This window comes from Drosophila arizonae, chromosome X, assembly GCF_054131065.1.
Source record: "Drosophila arizonae isolate 15081-1271.41 chromosome X, UAZ_ARI_1.0, whole genome shotgun sequence".
In the NCBI taxonomy this organism is placed as follows: Eukaryota; Metazoa; Arthropoda; class Insecta; order Diptera; family Drosophilidae; genus Drosophila; species Drosophila arizonae.
In genome coordinates this window covers 15,649,364-15,663,467 of record NC_142927.1, presented here as the reverse complement: position 1 = coordinate 15,663,467, position 14,104 = coordinate 15,649,364, and the positions used below count along the sequence as shown (strand labels likewise).

The 14,104-nt window shown below is 43.5% G+C and overlaps 2 protein-coding genes across 4 annotated transcripts; one reads left to right on the top strand and one right to left on the bottom strand.

Moving 5' to 3' along the window:
• Positions 1 to 1,381: 1,381 nt before the first annotated feature.
• Dlic (dynein light intermediate chain) lies at positions 1,382 to 14,057 on the bottom strand. 3 transcript variants are annotated; one of them, XM_089475745.1, is made up of 9 exons: positions 13,806 to 14,057; positions 13,135 to 13,326; positions 5,978 to 6,168; positions 5,508 to 5,908; positions 5,197 to 5,426; positions 5,020 to 5,131; positions 4,767 to 4,958; positions 4,439 to 4,703; positions 1,382 to 1,652 (listed from the first exon to the last, which is right to left on the bottom strand). In XM_089475745.1, exons 2-9 carry the CDS (start codon positions 13,239 to 13,241, stop codon positions 1,624 to 1,626), a joined length of 1,527 nt encoding a protein of 508 aa, XP_089331871.1. In that variant the 5' UTR covers positions 13,242 to 13,326; positions 13,806 to 14,057; the 3' UTR covers positions 1,382 to 1,623. The 3 variants fall into 3 exon arrangements, with proteins under 3 accessions (XP_089331871.1, XP_089331870.1, XP_017871821.1); XM_089475744.1 differs by having other exon boundaries at positions 13,854 to 14,056; XM_018016332.2 differs by lacking the exon at positions 1,382 to 1,652 and having other exon boundaries at positions 1,976 to 4,703; positions 13,854 to 14,056.
• Positions 7,306 to 11,994, top strand: LOC108619642 (armadillo repeat-containing protein 2). Its single transcript, XM_089475741.1, has 6 exons — positions 7,306 to 8,238; positions 8,336 to 8,606; positions 8,708 to 8,845; positions 9,239 to 9,861; positions 9,927 to 10,107; positions 10,185 to 11,994. The coding sequence occupies exons 1-6, from the start codon at positions 7,829 to 7,831 to the stop codon at positions 11,304 to 11,306; spliced, it is 2,745 nt and encodes a 914-aa protein (XP_089331867.1). The 5' UTR covers positions 7,306 to 7,828; the 3' UTR covers positions 11,307 to 11,994.
• Positions 14,058 to 14,104: the final 47 nt, after the last annotated feature.

Here is a 14,104-nt window from a genome sequence, read left to right as displayed (position 1 = left end):
GATAGATATTTATACATGTGATGTATTTAAATATTGGGTATTACCTGGACACGGAAGTCAGCCAGGTATGCTCAACAAGCTCTTGGCATATAGAAATTTCAAGTAGAAATTATTCTGTTTGGCTTCAGACTGACCTCAGGCTAGACAACATTCATTACTGCCGTTTTATGCAATTCTCATGAAGACTACAGCCAACTGATTGATAATGCATTGATAAACAAATTGAATATATTTTAAAGCAATAGTTCAATATGAAGAATATATCTATAGGCAATATAACGATATGCAGTGGGCCAACCAATTGCATAGAAACATAACAGAGCTCTCTCGCTGTGCGTGTGTGTGTGTGTGCTTGCAGCAGACCATCAAATCAAAATCAATGTCAATATTGAGCCAAGTCCAAAGTTCGGCATAGCTGGCAATAAACAAGATGAGCACGTAGCAAGCGGCTGCCATCTTTCAGGATTAAGCACAGGACACTGCAGCAGGAAGCGAGCGCAGCAGCAGACACACACACACACACACACACACAAACAATTTCACAGCATTCGAAAAGCGCAAGGCTGTGAGCTGAAACAATAAGAGTACCACAACTAAGTAGCAGACGCAGACGAGTAGGAGAGCTACGGAAGAGGCAGTAACAGAGGCGGCAGGAGGCGGCAGGAAGCGGGAGTGGCGGTGGCGGTGGCGGTGGCAACAACGCCGTCATCATTTATCAAGTGCGCGCACACACACAAAGGTCAAGTAAAGTGTTATCCTTGTAGCTATCAAGGCAAACATGGCCCAGCTAAACATCTGGCAGCTGTTCCTTTGACGCCAGGCGTTTTCTTTCCTTTCATATTTCCAGTCAGCCTGCCAAGCCAGGCCTTGGACACACACACACACTGACACACGCACACACACTGACACATACACACACTCATATGCCGCTTGACGTTTTGTGAAAATCATTATCGAAATGAAAATATCAATGATGTGAAAATGTTATGGCCTGCCTCTGCCTTTGAAACTTGATAATCATCGGCAGCGTCAGTCGCGCTGACAGCAACTGGAACATCATTAATAAAAGCCTCCACATCAAAGCCAACGTCAGCCATAGCCAACAGCTCTTCGCTCCCCACTTAGCGACGCGACGAGAGCAAATTTCGATTCTTGTATTTCCATTTCCGGTTAATTCATTCCGGCCAACCTCATTGTAGTCTAGGCCATAGTCAAATGCACGCTTATCAATTTACTTTTACCTGGTGAGTACAAATAAAAAGGAGATATAATTAAATAATTCTAATCACAATAGAAATACGAGGTCACTTCAAAATTTAATAAATAATAAAAAAAGGGCCACTCAATTACACTTTAATCAGTAAAAAAAAAAAAACACATATTTATCTAGATTTTGTTTTCTTTTGATCATTTAATTCCATTCCAAAATGATCAAGCATGAATATTTCCAAAAATTTAGCTCAAATACCGAGCAAACAAAATTCTGTTTGCGAACAATTTAATTACATTTTCTTGACTGTCTTCAGACTGTTTCTTGAATTGACTTCAGTGAAATAGAACTTGCTTCCCGAACTATATCCTTGGCAAGGATTAAAACAACTAGATATACATATGTGTGGATAATTATGGAACCGCTAGGGATGGCTTGCGAGCTGCAAATAAAATAATGGCTTAGTGAATGTTTAGAATATACATGAATAAATCAAAAATCAAAAAAATATCTATGTATGTGTGTGTAAGCATGTAAACATGTATGTATGTGTGTCGGCAGAATAAAGCAATTTTGTTCGAGCCTCATGAAATTTTAAGCATAAGCAAACAAATCTGCATATATTTTTAATATATAATCTTTTATATTTGATGTTTTTATTTGTTTTTAATTTTTTTTATTTATTTATTTATTTTTTTTTTTTTTTTTGTAAATTTTTAAATTTGAAATATTTTCAATGCGGCTGTTGTATTGCATTTGATATCGTTTTCTTTTTTTTTTTTTTTTTTTTTTTTGTATATATTTAATTGTATAAATTAACATTAAGTTTCGTTCGGGATTCACAGAAATAGTCAACGCTCTAGATGCTATTGTTGTTGTTGTTGTAGTCAGTGTACTTCTGAAATTATTGCGGAATAAATACAATAGATGTATATGTATATGTCTGCATGTATATACTATATATATATACTATATTCACTTGGTTCTCAATTGAAATGTATGTGTGTGTGTGTGTATGCTTCACAGTAATCCGTAATACAATAGTTTCATATGCAATCATTTTGTTTATACATAAAAAATAGATTCTGTAGCATTAATTTATGTGCCTTCTATATATATGTATATATATATATACATATTTATATGCATATATATATAGTGTTTATGCTTAACAATTATGATTTTTGTTGTTTCAATTGAGACGCGCACAGCATAGAGCGAGAGGCAAACAGCGAGCTGTGTGTAAAAGTGAATAGTGTTATCAAAGAGGGGCGTGGAAGGGGGGCGGGGCGGCAGTGGCCGAGTCAAGGCATATGGCAAAGAGTCGATTGATTGAATTGGAAACAATTTGGTTCAGATTGTTGTTGTTGTTAGCGAGGCTTTCAAGCTTTTATTCTGGCCTAATTTACAAAAGTACAAACGTCAAACCCAACTCGCTCTCTGTTAACTGTTACAATTTGATATTGTTTATACTTTTTCTTATCTTTCTTTTCGTTTTTTATACATTTCGATACTTGCGGTTAAACATTAAAATACAATCGAAAACCAATTTCGCTAAGTAGTATTGATTGATCAATGAATGAATGTATATCGCCTGTCTTTACAATATGCAACTATATATACATATAGCTACTACATATATTTGCATATTTTTATACAGTTTTGGGGTCGGTCATATTGCAGCGAAGGCTCTTGAGTACATCGTTTCGCTTTACTTGTTTGTTAAAATCTTCTTAGAAAAACTCATTCACAATATTATAAATCATCTCATTTAGTTTTTGTTTTTGTGTTTATTTTAGTTTCATTTTTTTATTTACTGTTATTTATTCTCTTTACTCAATATTAATTAAACGCGTGTGGCTTTGAGCGAAAAAAAAAAAATAATCAGACTATTAAAATCAAGTTTTTTTTTTTTATAATTACAAAGAAAAACACAATGCGCAACAATTGGGGATTAATTCATGTTCATTTAAATACTTATTTAAATTTGCTTATGCTTGTTTTTTATGTTGCGGTTTCTCTGGTTGTTCTTTGCCTTTTTTTTTTTTTTTTTTTGCTGCTGCTGCAGGACGCACAACAAAAATCTCTGTAACAAATACTACATAAAGCCAGTGTGTGTGTGTGTAATTAATTAATATAATTAAAAAGTACATACAAGCTATCAACTACAGTTAGTTGTGTGTGTGTGTGAGTGTGTGGGTTTTAAGTGTGTATAAGCAGTTGCCAAGCCATTTTGGGCGCTTTGGGCTTTGGACTTTTTGAATCTCTCAGCGCGCAACAGAATTTTACAATTGTCGCATTCTTAAATACATTTTCAAAATTACATAATTTAAATAATTTAAATATACACACGTGTGGCCCCAGACTATGCTTAAACACAGATGAAAAAAAATATCAATACATATATATTTGTATATACATATATGTATGTATATACATATGTGTATGCGTATATCAATTTATAGAATAAGCACATACATGCCGAAGTGGAGAAGCATGTGGAGGAAGCGCCGTCCCCTCTCCAAATGTTTACTCGCTTAGCTAAACTAAACTCTCATTATTTCAATTGGTTTTTTGTTTTTCTTTCTCTTTTGTCTTAGTTTTATTTTTCTTTTTTTATGTTTTGTTTTGTTTTGTTTTGTTTTTATAACGTTTCGTATGTAATGCGTATTCTACATATTACCCAGCTCTCGTAAAAAATACCAACACTCAGCGAACGATACACATTCACAATGCCAAACGCAACTTAATAACAAATCATTTTTTAACATTTGATGTCTGTGGAATTCAAGCGAAATATTGTTTTTCTATTTCTAGTTTCTCATGGCCCAAACAGCTGGCTAACAACGTTGAGCCCATTGTATGTGCTGCCGTGTTTTGTCCAGCTGTTTAGCTATCTTAGTTGCCATGGAAGAGAAGAGAGTTCTGATCTGCAGAGCATGATGAAAGTCCTCTAGTTGTAGGTTCGAGTCGGTGCACATGAGTTCCCTCTTTCGATTTATATATGTAGTTGTGTATGTGTTGCTGATACTACTCTGTTGCTGCGCTGCTGTTGTTGTTGTTGTTGTTGTTGTCGATGCAGTTGTTGTTGCTGCTGCTGTTGATGTTTCTTTTAAAGTTGTTGATGGTGTTGTTGTTACTGTTGTAGTTGTTGTTTTTTTTTATAGTTGCTGCTGCTGTAGCTTCTACTGATGCTGCCTGCACGTTAACTACGCCTTCAACACTCACTTTGGGATAGATCAATATCCTTTTTGACGCTGCGCGCCAAGCGATCCAGCTCAGCGGCCGCATCGGATCGCACAGATATCTTCTCGGCCGTCAAGAGAGAATCGGTGCCATTGGAGGTACGTGGCGTGCCCACGCCGCCGCCAGGACTGGCTGCGCCCGCCGGTCCACCGGCTGGCCCGCCCGACTTTTTATGCAGCAGCGAATTAAAGAAGTTGGCCAGCACACCTTCGCCGCCGGGCGTGGCAGGCGTTAGCTTGGGATCAATCTGGAATATCGATTCAATAGTTGTAAAGCGAAAGGTGTGTGTGATCGACGGCTAAACACTCACCTTTTTGGGCGAACTTTGACCGGCGCTGCCGGGTGTGCGTGGTCCACTTTTGTTGGCGCTAGCATTGGCGCCCTGTGATCGCAACGGCGACTCGCCACGCACCTGGCCGCCTTGCTTGAGTATCTCCTGCTGGCGTGCCAGGAAGGCCTGCTCGTCCTCGGTCTGCACCTCCGTTTCGCGATTGGAAACGGCCTGCAACAACAAAAAATGTAAATGAACACTTGGACAGGAGCAAGTCTCGACTAGGAATCACCTTTCGTGTGGGCGGCGCCTTGATGATATCTGTGTAATGATTCTCGGCCTTGACCGCATGCATGTTCTCATACAGAATACTTATTTTCTTCAGGCTATCCCAACCCGCCGGACTGCAAAGGCAAAATCAAATGATCAGTGATCAAGGATATGGCGAATGTGATTGAAATCCTCTTACATGAGCACCGCATCCTTTTCAACGACTAGCGCTGGCGTACGGAATGGTAGACCATAAATTCGATGCGTTAGATATTTATAAAGGAGATCACAGTTTTTGTCCTCTTTCACGCTCGTGTAAAAGAGCGAAGCGCCGTGCCGCAGACAAAAGTTTCGTATCCACTGCTGTATGAAATCGAAATGCTCGTCACGGTACTCGTACTCCTTCTCCAGTGTTGACATGTAGTCCGTCTGTGGATCGGGGAGGGAATGAGGATATAGTAAATGAAATCAATCAAGTCTCTGTGTGTGTGTGTGTGTGGAAATACACACCTTTGTGACCACAACAACAATGTCCAGGCCCAGATTTGTAATTAGTGCGTCCTCTGTCAGCGGCAACAGATCATCCTCATCGATCGAATTGTTGTGCATGGTGCGTTTAACTGGTGAGCCGGGATCGAGATCATCGCCCACCTCACAGTAGCTCTGCCACGTCGTTGCTAAGCGCTGGCGTGCCGCCTCCTTCTCTTTGGGATCTAATTGCAGGCTCTCAATGTGCTGGGCGAGCACCTTGATCCACTGATTGAGCTGCTCGAGCCAGCCCCACGGCTGTGTCATCGAGACTGTTAATATGACGAGGGTGTGTGCATAGTTCGTTTCGTTGAGCGCATAATGCAGCAGATTTGTGTGTCCTGGATCGCCATCCAGTACCCAAACGCTGAGGCGCGTCATATCTGAAAAGCAAGGCAACAATATTCAATTATTATAGTTAACCATATAGAACTCTGATTCCGAACACCAACCGTCTCTGTACTCATCCTTGACATCAATGTAAGCATACTCCAGGCCAGAACCCTTCTTCGGATCCTCGACGCCCTGCAGCTTCGCAATGAGCGTCGTCTTACCAGTGGCATTATCGCCTAATACTAGTACAGATTTATTTGATGGTAGTTTTGTGCTGCCTTGTGTTTGTACTTCATTCAATATCGCTGACCTGTAATGAGAAAATTGAATTTAGGTCACTATTCCGTTGGCTATCAAATTTTTGCAATCTACATTAAAGCCGGCCCAAATTCGTGTCACCGTGGCGAACGACAGCCAAACGGCTAGGGTCAATCCCATAGACCCATTGTCCATAGTCCATGCCCATAAGACCCATACCCTTCGACCGTAGTCCGTAACCCGTAACCCGTAACCCGTCACCCGTAACCCGTAACCCTTAGCCGTCCGTATCCCGAGACCAGCTATAAACCACAATTCTCAATACTGTGGCATGCCACGCAATCAAGTTAATTGCATACCTTTGCTATTTATGAGGTCGACATTGTTACTTTATATATGCACACCTACACATACATATACATATACATATACATATACATATATATGTATATGTATTCGCACACACACAGAAGAACTCTAGTTTTCAACGGGCCATTTCTGCAATTCAATTAAATTGAATTAAATATTTCAATTGAAAATTGTCCTCTGGCCAACTCTCTCAGCCAGCTGACTCACCAAACGGTGGGCGTTTTTGCTGGCCAACTAACTAACTGATTGACTAAGCGCTAGACATGCTAAGCTGGACGTTGGAGCTCAGAGCCCGTTCGTGCCAAAAATTGCGTACTACGAATATCGATTGCCCGATTTCTCACTTTTAGCTTCATAACTATTCTTTTCTATTGAGTTTTCAAAGGTGTTGCGTCGTGCACAGTGGTTGCAAATCAACAAAATACTGATGAGACAAAAATATATTAGCCTAAATATGAGTAACTTTTACTGCATTTTTTTTTTTTTTTTTTTTTTTTTTTAATAAATTATGATTTTTAATTATTTTATAGAATTAAGTAATTGGCAAATTAAAAAATCAAATACTAGATCTAATGTAATATTTATAGTTGAAGATATAATAGACTAAACTATTCTTGGCTTTTGAAATGTTGACTGATTAAAAAAAAATAAAACATTTCATGTTATATTTATATTTCAAAATATTTTAAGCTAAACTAATCTCAAATTTTAATACGTTTAATTTCAAACAAAAAAATTTAATATTTTAAAATATATAGCAAAAAAATATATATATTATAAAAATATATTTTTTTTTTTTTTTACATTTATGAAAAAAAATTTATATATATATATAATTTTGTAAATTTGATAATATATATATAAATATACTTTATATAAAAACTATAAGCAATTTTACATTTTCTATTGCTACAACTATTTGAACTCTGAGGAGTTTTCGCCTCACTGTGCCTTGGCTAGCATTTGGCTAAAGGGGGCGACGGTTAGTTGAAAGGGGGTTGGCTAGCTCACTCGCTCGACATGCAAACAACCCGGCAGCAGTGCCCACCCCCCTCCTACCAGTCGTCACCCGGGCTAGTTCCAGGCCGGTTGGCATGGTGCACGAAAGGCCCAAACGAAAAATATTTTCCAAGCTTTCAAAGTTCGCCCGACTGGCTGGCTCAAAGGCAGGCCAATTGGCCAGGCAGGAGGCAAGACGTTTGGCATTACCTTTGCGCACTTTGGCCGCGCCACGCGTCTAAACTGGACCACAAATATACATCGAGCCGGACCAGAGTCCGCCAATCCCAAGATTCCAGCTCTCAATTTCAGTGCAGCAGTCGAAGTTGTTCCCCACTGTCAGAATGAGTTTGCTGCTAAAACGACGGTCGCGCAGCGAGACCCGTGCTCAGCCAACAGCAACAGCAGCGGCAGCGGCAGCGGCAACAGCAGCGGCAGCGCCACCAAAACAAGAGACAACAAAAAAGCAACAACAACAGCAACAACAACAACCGCAAAAGGACAACGAACATAGCATACAACACCTGGGTCTGGGCACCGGCATGGGCAGACGCAAGACCTCCGCTGAGCTCATCAGCGAGGCAAAGCTCTACCTGGGCGACCTGTCCACGGCAACGACAACGGCGGCGGCCACAATGACCGCAGCTGGCGGCGCCCGCTTGGTCAGCACACGGCGTCCCATAACGCCACGCGAGCCCGGACGTGTGCTCTACGGCAAGGTGGCGCTGGCCGGCCGTCCGCCTAGCGCTTTCTCGTGAGTACCGCCCACTCTCTCAATAGCTCTCTCAATTTTCAGACAAGTCTCTTCCCATTTCACACACACACACACACACACACACACCTACACACAGCATGCGATATCTGCAGAATGAGCACCATAAGCCATTGACGCCGCCAACGCCAGCCGGCGGCACGGATCTCGCTCTGTTGAATCGTCGCAGTGTTGATGCCAAGCCACGGCAATTGCCCGCCTTGCCGGGCACAGCGGCAGACAGCGCTCGGCCGGCCACGCGCAATGGCGCCCTGCTGGGCCAGTGCAGCTCCGAGATGCTCATCGAGATGCTGAAGCAGCATGCCGGCCTCAAGGATTGCAGCGCCGAGACAGTGCAGCACATCAATGCGGTAAGTGTGGCAAGCGTATTCATGATTATAAATTCATCTCTCTCTCTCTCTCTCTCTCTCTCACTCTCTCTCTCTCTCTTTCTCGCTGCTGCTGATTGCAGATTTTGCTGGAGCTGTATACGCGCGTGCACAAGCAGGAGAGGAACTTCAAGCGCGCCTTCATCCTGGGTGGACTCTATGGCCTGGTCGAGTGCACGTCGCCACGAATCCTGCTGGCTGTGGCGCGTGTTGTGCTGGCGGTAAGTGTTTCACAATATAAGCGTATATCGATAAACGATAAGGCGCGATAACTTATCGCAAGGAATCATTAGTCTTTATCCATATGCTATTGATGGATTAGAATTCCTTAGAGTCTCTTCAAACTCTATATATATATATGCGATAACTTATCAAAAATAATCCATGCTCTTCATCCATTTCATCTGTCATAGTCTTTATCCATATGCAATTGATGGATTCGAATTCCTTAGAGTCTCGTCAATATCCTCTATCCACACTTTCCGTATGTAGAACCTCTTCGCTTCTTGCATAGTGTTTCAATATCGATAGACGATAAGTTCAGACGCAATAACCATATGCTTATTATTTGATTGGAATTCCTGAGAGTCTAAAGCCTTCCTCTTTTCGTATAGCTACGCGTGACGGGCAGCAACTTGACCGGCGCCTGCAAGCTCATCTTCAAGGTGGCTCGCCACGAGCAGCACGACGGCTTGTTCCACGAGAACGATGTGCTGGAGCTGCTGATCGATGGCCTGGGTCACGCTTCGCCGCTGGACGATCCCGAGGCCTGCATTTATGCCTATGGCTGCATACGATTTCTCACCGCCAGCAATGCGCAGGAGCGCGACGATGCGCTCAATCGCAATTGGGCCGCTGGCCTGGAGGAGCTATCGTCGCCGCCGACGCACGCAGCGATAGCAGCTGCCACAGCCCTGATCAGCCCAAGTGCGTCCGACACACGCAAGCTGAATGGCCAACAGACGCTGGTGTCGCGCCTGGCACGCCACGGCGCCGTCGAGCTGATGATTTTGCATCTCCAGATGCTCAACGAGGCGGGCGCCACACGTCGTCTCAGCGGTCCGCCGCTGCACACGCTCTACCAGCTGTCGGCGGCGATGCGCGCTCTCGCCGACGTGGCCCAACAGCAGCAGCGGCTCCAGCTGCAGCTGCAGCTGGCCTGTCCGCATCTAATACGCGCCGCCGAGGTCTCCATGGGCGAGCTGGAGGTGCAAGCGAATGTGGTGCGCACGCTGAGGTAAGCAAAGACTTCGATTGGCTTTTCCCATTTGGATTTCTAATATGCCGCTCTCTCCCTGGCAGCGTCTTGTCCGAGGATGTGGAGTGCTGCGATACGCTGCACAACTATGCCGCTCGCATTGGCCTGCTGCTGGGCCCCTACTCCAAGGGCGGCCAGTGCACCGAGCGCATGCTGGCCGTGCTCAGTCGCCTGGGCTATATGCTGGGCAACATTTTGGCCAAGCACGAAACGGCGCGCGTCCAGGTCTGTGTCCACATCTCTACAACATAGATATAATATATAATACATTTAAATAATCATATTTCTCTTTGCTTATGCAGTACTATCAGAACGACGTGGCCATGGAGTATCTGCTGAATGTGCTGCAGCAGCTCAGCGATCGTCCGCTGGCCAGCGAGCCGCTGCTGGATGCCCAGATCAAGCTGATCCGTGTGGTGGCCAATATGAGCGTCAATGCGGATGTGGGCGCCGGCCTGGGCAATGCTCATGCGCTGGGCGCTGTCCTATTCCGGCTGCTGCAGAATGCAACCGCCGCACTGGGCACCACAGCAACGGAATCCGCTCAGCCGGCCGAGCTGCTGGAGCTGTTGCATGCCACGCTGGGCGCCTTGCACAATCTGTGTTTCTATCAGGACAACCAGGCAACATCGCCAGCAGCCACGACCACGACTACTCCAGCTCCAGATGTCGCTCCGGCGCCCGGTTCGCTGCAGAGTCTCATTGCCGAGCTGTCCACTGCATTGGCTCAAACGCTCAAGCGCTGCCAGTCGCAGTACGTGGCCACCAAGGTGGAGCTGGCCCGTGTCCTGGGCAACCTGACGCGCAACGAGCTGGCGCGCCGCTGCTTCTGTGCCGCCGGTGGCTTGCCCCTGATCGTGCAGCAGCTGACGCGGCAGGCGAACGGCCGGGACTACGAGCTGCGCACCTGCGCCATTGGAGTGCTCGTCAATCTGCTGGGCGACGGCGAGCAGCGGGCTCCGTTTTTGCAGTTACGTGGCGCCGAGCTGCTGGCGCTGCTGCTACGCGGCGCTCTGGAGCAGGAGGATTGGTTTCTCGCGAACATTGTGTGCCAAGCCATGTGGAATCTGCTGATCGATGGCCAATGCGCGACAGCCCTGTGCCGTAGCGGCAGCATTCTCGACGAGGTCAGCGATCTGTTGGCCGACTATTTGGATGAGGAGCGCTTGACGAATGGCGACGAGGCCAACGACGATGAGCCGGAGGAGGAACAGGAATCGAGAAAAGAGCGTCAGCCGGAGCCGGATACGGAATTGGAGACAGATGCGGCTCCAGATGCTTTGTGGGAGGATTTTGCACTTGTTGCTACCGATTTGTTGGAGCGAATTCAGAACAATTTCGATAAGCAGCAACGGCAGGCCACGCACACCGATAACGATGACAACGACAACGATAACGACGATGTCTTCATCGATAAAATGTAAAACATTTACTCATATTAACTAATATACAAATATATACGGATATCGATAAATATCGATTTGGAATTACTGATAACTGAAATGAAAACTATAAGATCAATATAGAAATATCGATAAATAACGCTAGTAAATATAAGTCAATAAGTACATATCGAAAAGAAAACTAGGTCAAGTATTTGAAACTGTTAATACCTATAAACAAGACTCGTAAATCGATTGATAACTGCTGGAATATAGCAAAGACCAATTGACTATGGATACTCAAAGATTTATCGACAACTAAATACAATTATAAACTATATGCTTAAGCAAATATAAATGTAACCCAAATTTTGATATGCGAAAATTAGTTAATCCTTAGTTAATTAACATTGATTGATTACTATCGATGTTGCAGTAACGACTATTAACCAACGCGAACAAATTCGCAATAACATTTCAATTGAGAATTAAATTTCTTTCAATTAAGCATTTGAAATTCTAGATGTTAAGCTTGAATGGGAAACAAAATACGGGCTTTTTATGAAAATATACCTATTTGGATAAGTGCAATATGTTTTGTGCAAACCACACATTAACGAGCCATTGATTCTTATTTCTAGAAATAAATTACAGATGGTTTGATCGTTTCCCGCTAATCTAATTGGAGTCTTACACATGCTTTCCGAAGCATTCTAAATCGATCTGCGTCAAAAGGTGTTTTGCACATGCGCGCCCCCTAACGGCTGACGGTGAGCAACATGTACATATTTAAACGATGACAACATCACCAAATCGCACACATACACACAAAGAGACACATGTACACACATGCAGACGCACACGCGCTCGCACACACAAACACTCACACGCATAGAGCTGAGTTAAAGCTAGTCTTCGTTCATTGGGCAATGCAAATTCCAATTGGATTGTCAACAGTCTTAATGGAGTCGAACTATCGATAGCTCGGCTTATGGCTTTGCATGTGTGCGTGTGTGTATGTTTGTTTCAGTGTGTGTACCTTGCCTATTAGGCATAACAAAAATTGATAAAGCAAAAGGTGCGCGCTGTCGACTGCGCAGCCGGCGACGCTGCCCTCGATTTAGCTGTTTTATGAATCATACGCTAGTTCACGCTCACCCTCTCTCGCTCACGCACTCTTTCACACACACACATACATACATATATTGTATATCAGTATTGTTGTTTTAAGCATTTAGTCTGTGTTTTTGCCACAAATCTATTACAAATTTGGCACAAGAGAAAATTTGCCAAAATACAAACACATACACATATATAATGCGCATGTGCGTGCAGGTGTGTGTGTGTGTGAGCCAAACGTGGTTTGAGGTTAGGCGAATCATGGCACAAAATGACAACATGCACTAAATTTAAGAGCGGCATAAAATCAGCTGCTTTTTTGCCTCGCCAGCCCCCACACCAAGTGTTGTGGGTGTGGCAGGTGGCAATTGCAGCCGGCTGCTCATACACACAAGCCCACACACATAGACGATACAGATAGGGAGTAAAAGCAAGATAGCAGTTGCCAAAAAAAATATATTGCAAACGTCAGCTAAAGAAAGTAAAATAATAAATAAATAAATGCAACAAATTTAAACAAAAATAAATAACTAAAAAATGAAAATAAATAGAAAAACTAAATTTAAGAACAAAAATAAATAACAAATATATTATATAAAAAAAAAATTAATAAATAAAATTCTTAGCCAATAGCAGCTGTTTAGGCCAAGCGCAATTTGCTCGTCATATGTCTGAGTCCCCACACACTCACACTCACACACACACACATACGCACACATAGATTTATAGATTCTTACTCAGCTCAACTCACCAGAGGTTTTCCTTGTCGGCGGCGGCGGCATCCTTCTTCTTCGTCGTAAAGGATGATGTCAGCGCATTGCTGCCCGTCATCGTTTGCGTGACGCTGTCCAATGCCATAGCGCTCCTGGCGACCTCTTGGCCTCTCGGTTGCTGTTGCTGTTGTTGCCTGTTCCTTGGGTCAATCAGTCAGTGGGGGCAGCCGCTGCAGGATGCACGGAAAGCGTTAGACCAGCGCACACACACGCACACAACAGTAATGACAACACAAACAATAAAAAAAAAAAGCTGCAACCGAATCGCATTGAACTTGAAAGACAACGGAGTGCGGACAGCGGACAGTGACTGCAGTTGCAAGGTGTCTGCCTACGCCAGCAGCGACGCTTCCGCTACTCCGTTTTGTTTGCGTTTATGGTTGCTTTACAGCAGGGCAGCAGCAGAGCAGAGCAGAGCAGCAGCAACAGCAGCGCCAGCTGCTGCGACGTCGACGCCGACTTCGCGATTTGACTGAATGACAAACGCGCAGATTATGTCTATTTAAATATTTTATTGTTGCAGATTGTTTTATTACGCTGTTCTGCTGCTGCTGCGTTTGCTGCTGCTTCTGGTGCCGCCTCTCTGCTTGGCTGACTGACTGACTGGCCGTCGTTTTGTCTCTATGAACAATTTGCAAAATTTCTTTACGTTGCTCTGTTGTTTCTTTTATTTTTTGTACTCTTTTTTCGTACGTACTGCAGCTTTTACTCGAGTTATTTTTGTGCACTCCGCTAGTAAATGTGATCCGTGGCACTAAATTTGTTGTTTAGCGTCTGAATTGCTGCATCTGACGTTCGTTACTTTGTTTTGAGTTTTTATTGAATAAAAAATAACAACAAAAATATACGCCCGATATTAAGATGATGAATTTTTCGCTGAAATAATACAACGAAACTAGACACAGTGTGTACACACAGTGCTATAATAGGAAAAATTGTGTTTAGTGT

Excerpts from the sequence above, each read along its gene's own strand:
- LOC108619642 (XM_089475741.1), top strand. The coding sequence starts at position 7,829 with ATGAGTTTGCTGCTAAAACGACGGTCGCGCAGCGAGACCCGTGCTCAG. Across the intron at positions 8,607-8,707 it reads CAGTGCAGCACATCAATGCG|ATTTTGCTGGAGCTGTATAC; the intron begins GTAAGTGTGGCA and ends TGCTGATTGCAG. Across the intron at positions 9,862-9,926 it reads AATGTGGTGCGCACGCTGAG|CGTCTTGTCCGAGGATGTGG; the intron begins GTAAGCAAAGAC and ends TCTCCCTGGCAG.
- Dlic (XM_089475745.1), bottom strand. The coding sequence starts at position 13,241 with ATGGCATTGGACAGCGTCACGCAAACGATGACGGGCAGCAATGCGCTG. Across the intron at positions 5,909-5,977 it reads CAAGGATGAGTACAGAGACG|ATATGACGCGCCTCAGCGTT; the intron begins GTTGGTGTTCGG and ends CTTGCTTTTCAG. Across the intron at positions 5,132-5,196 it reads GAAAAGGATGCGGTGCTCAT|TCCGGCGGGTTGGGATAGCC; the intron begins GTAAGAGGATTT and ends TTGCCTTTGCAG.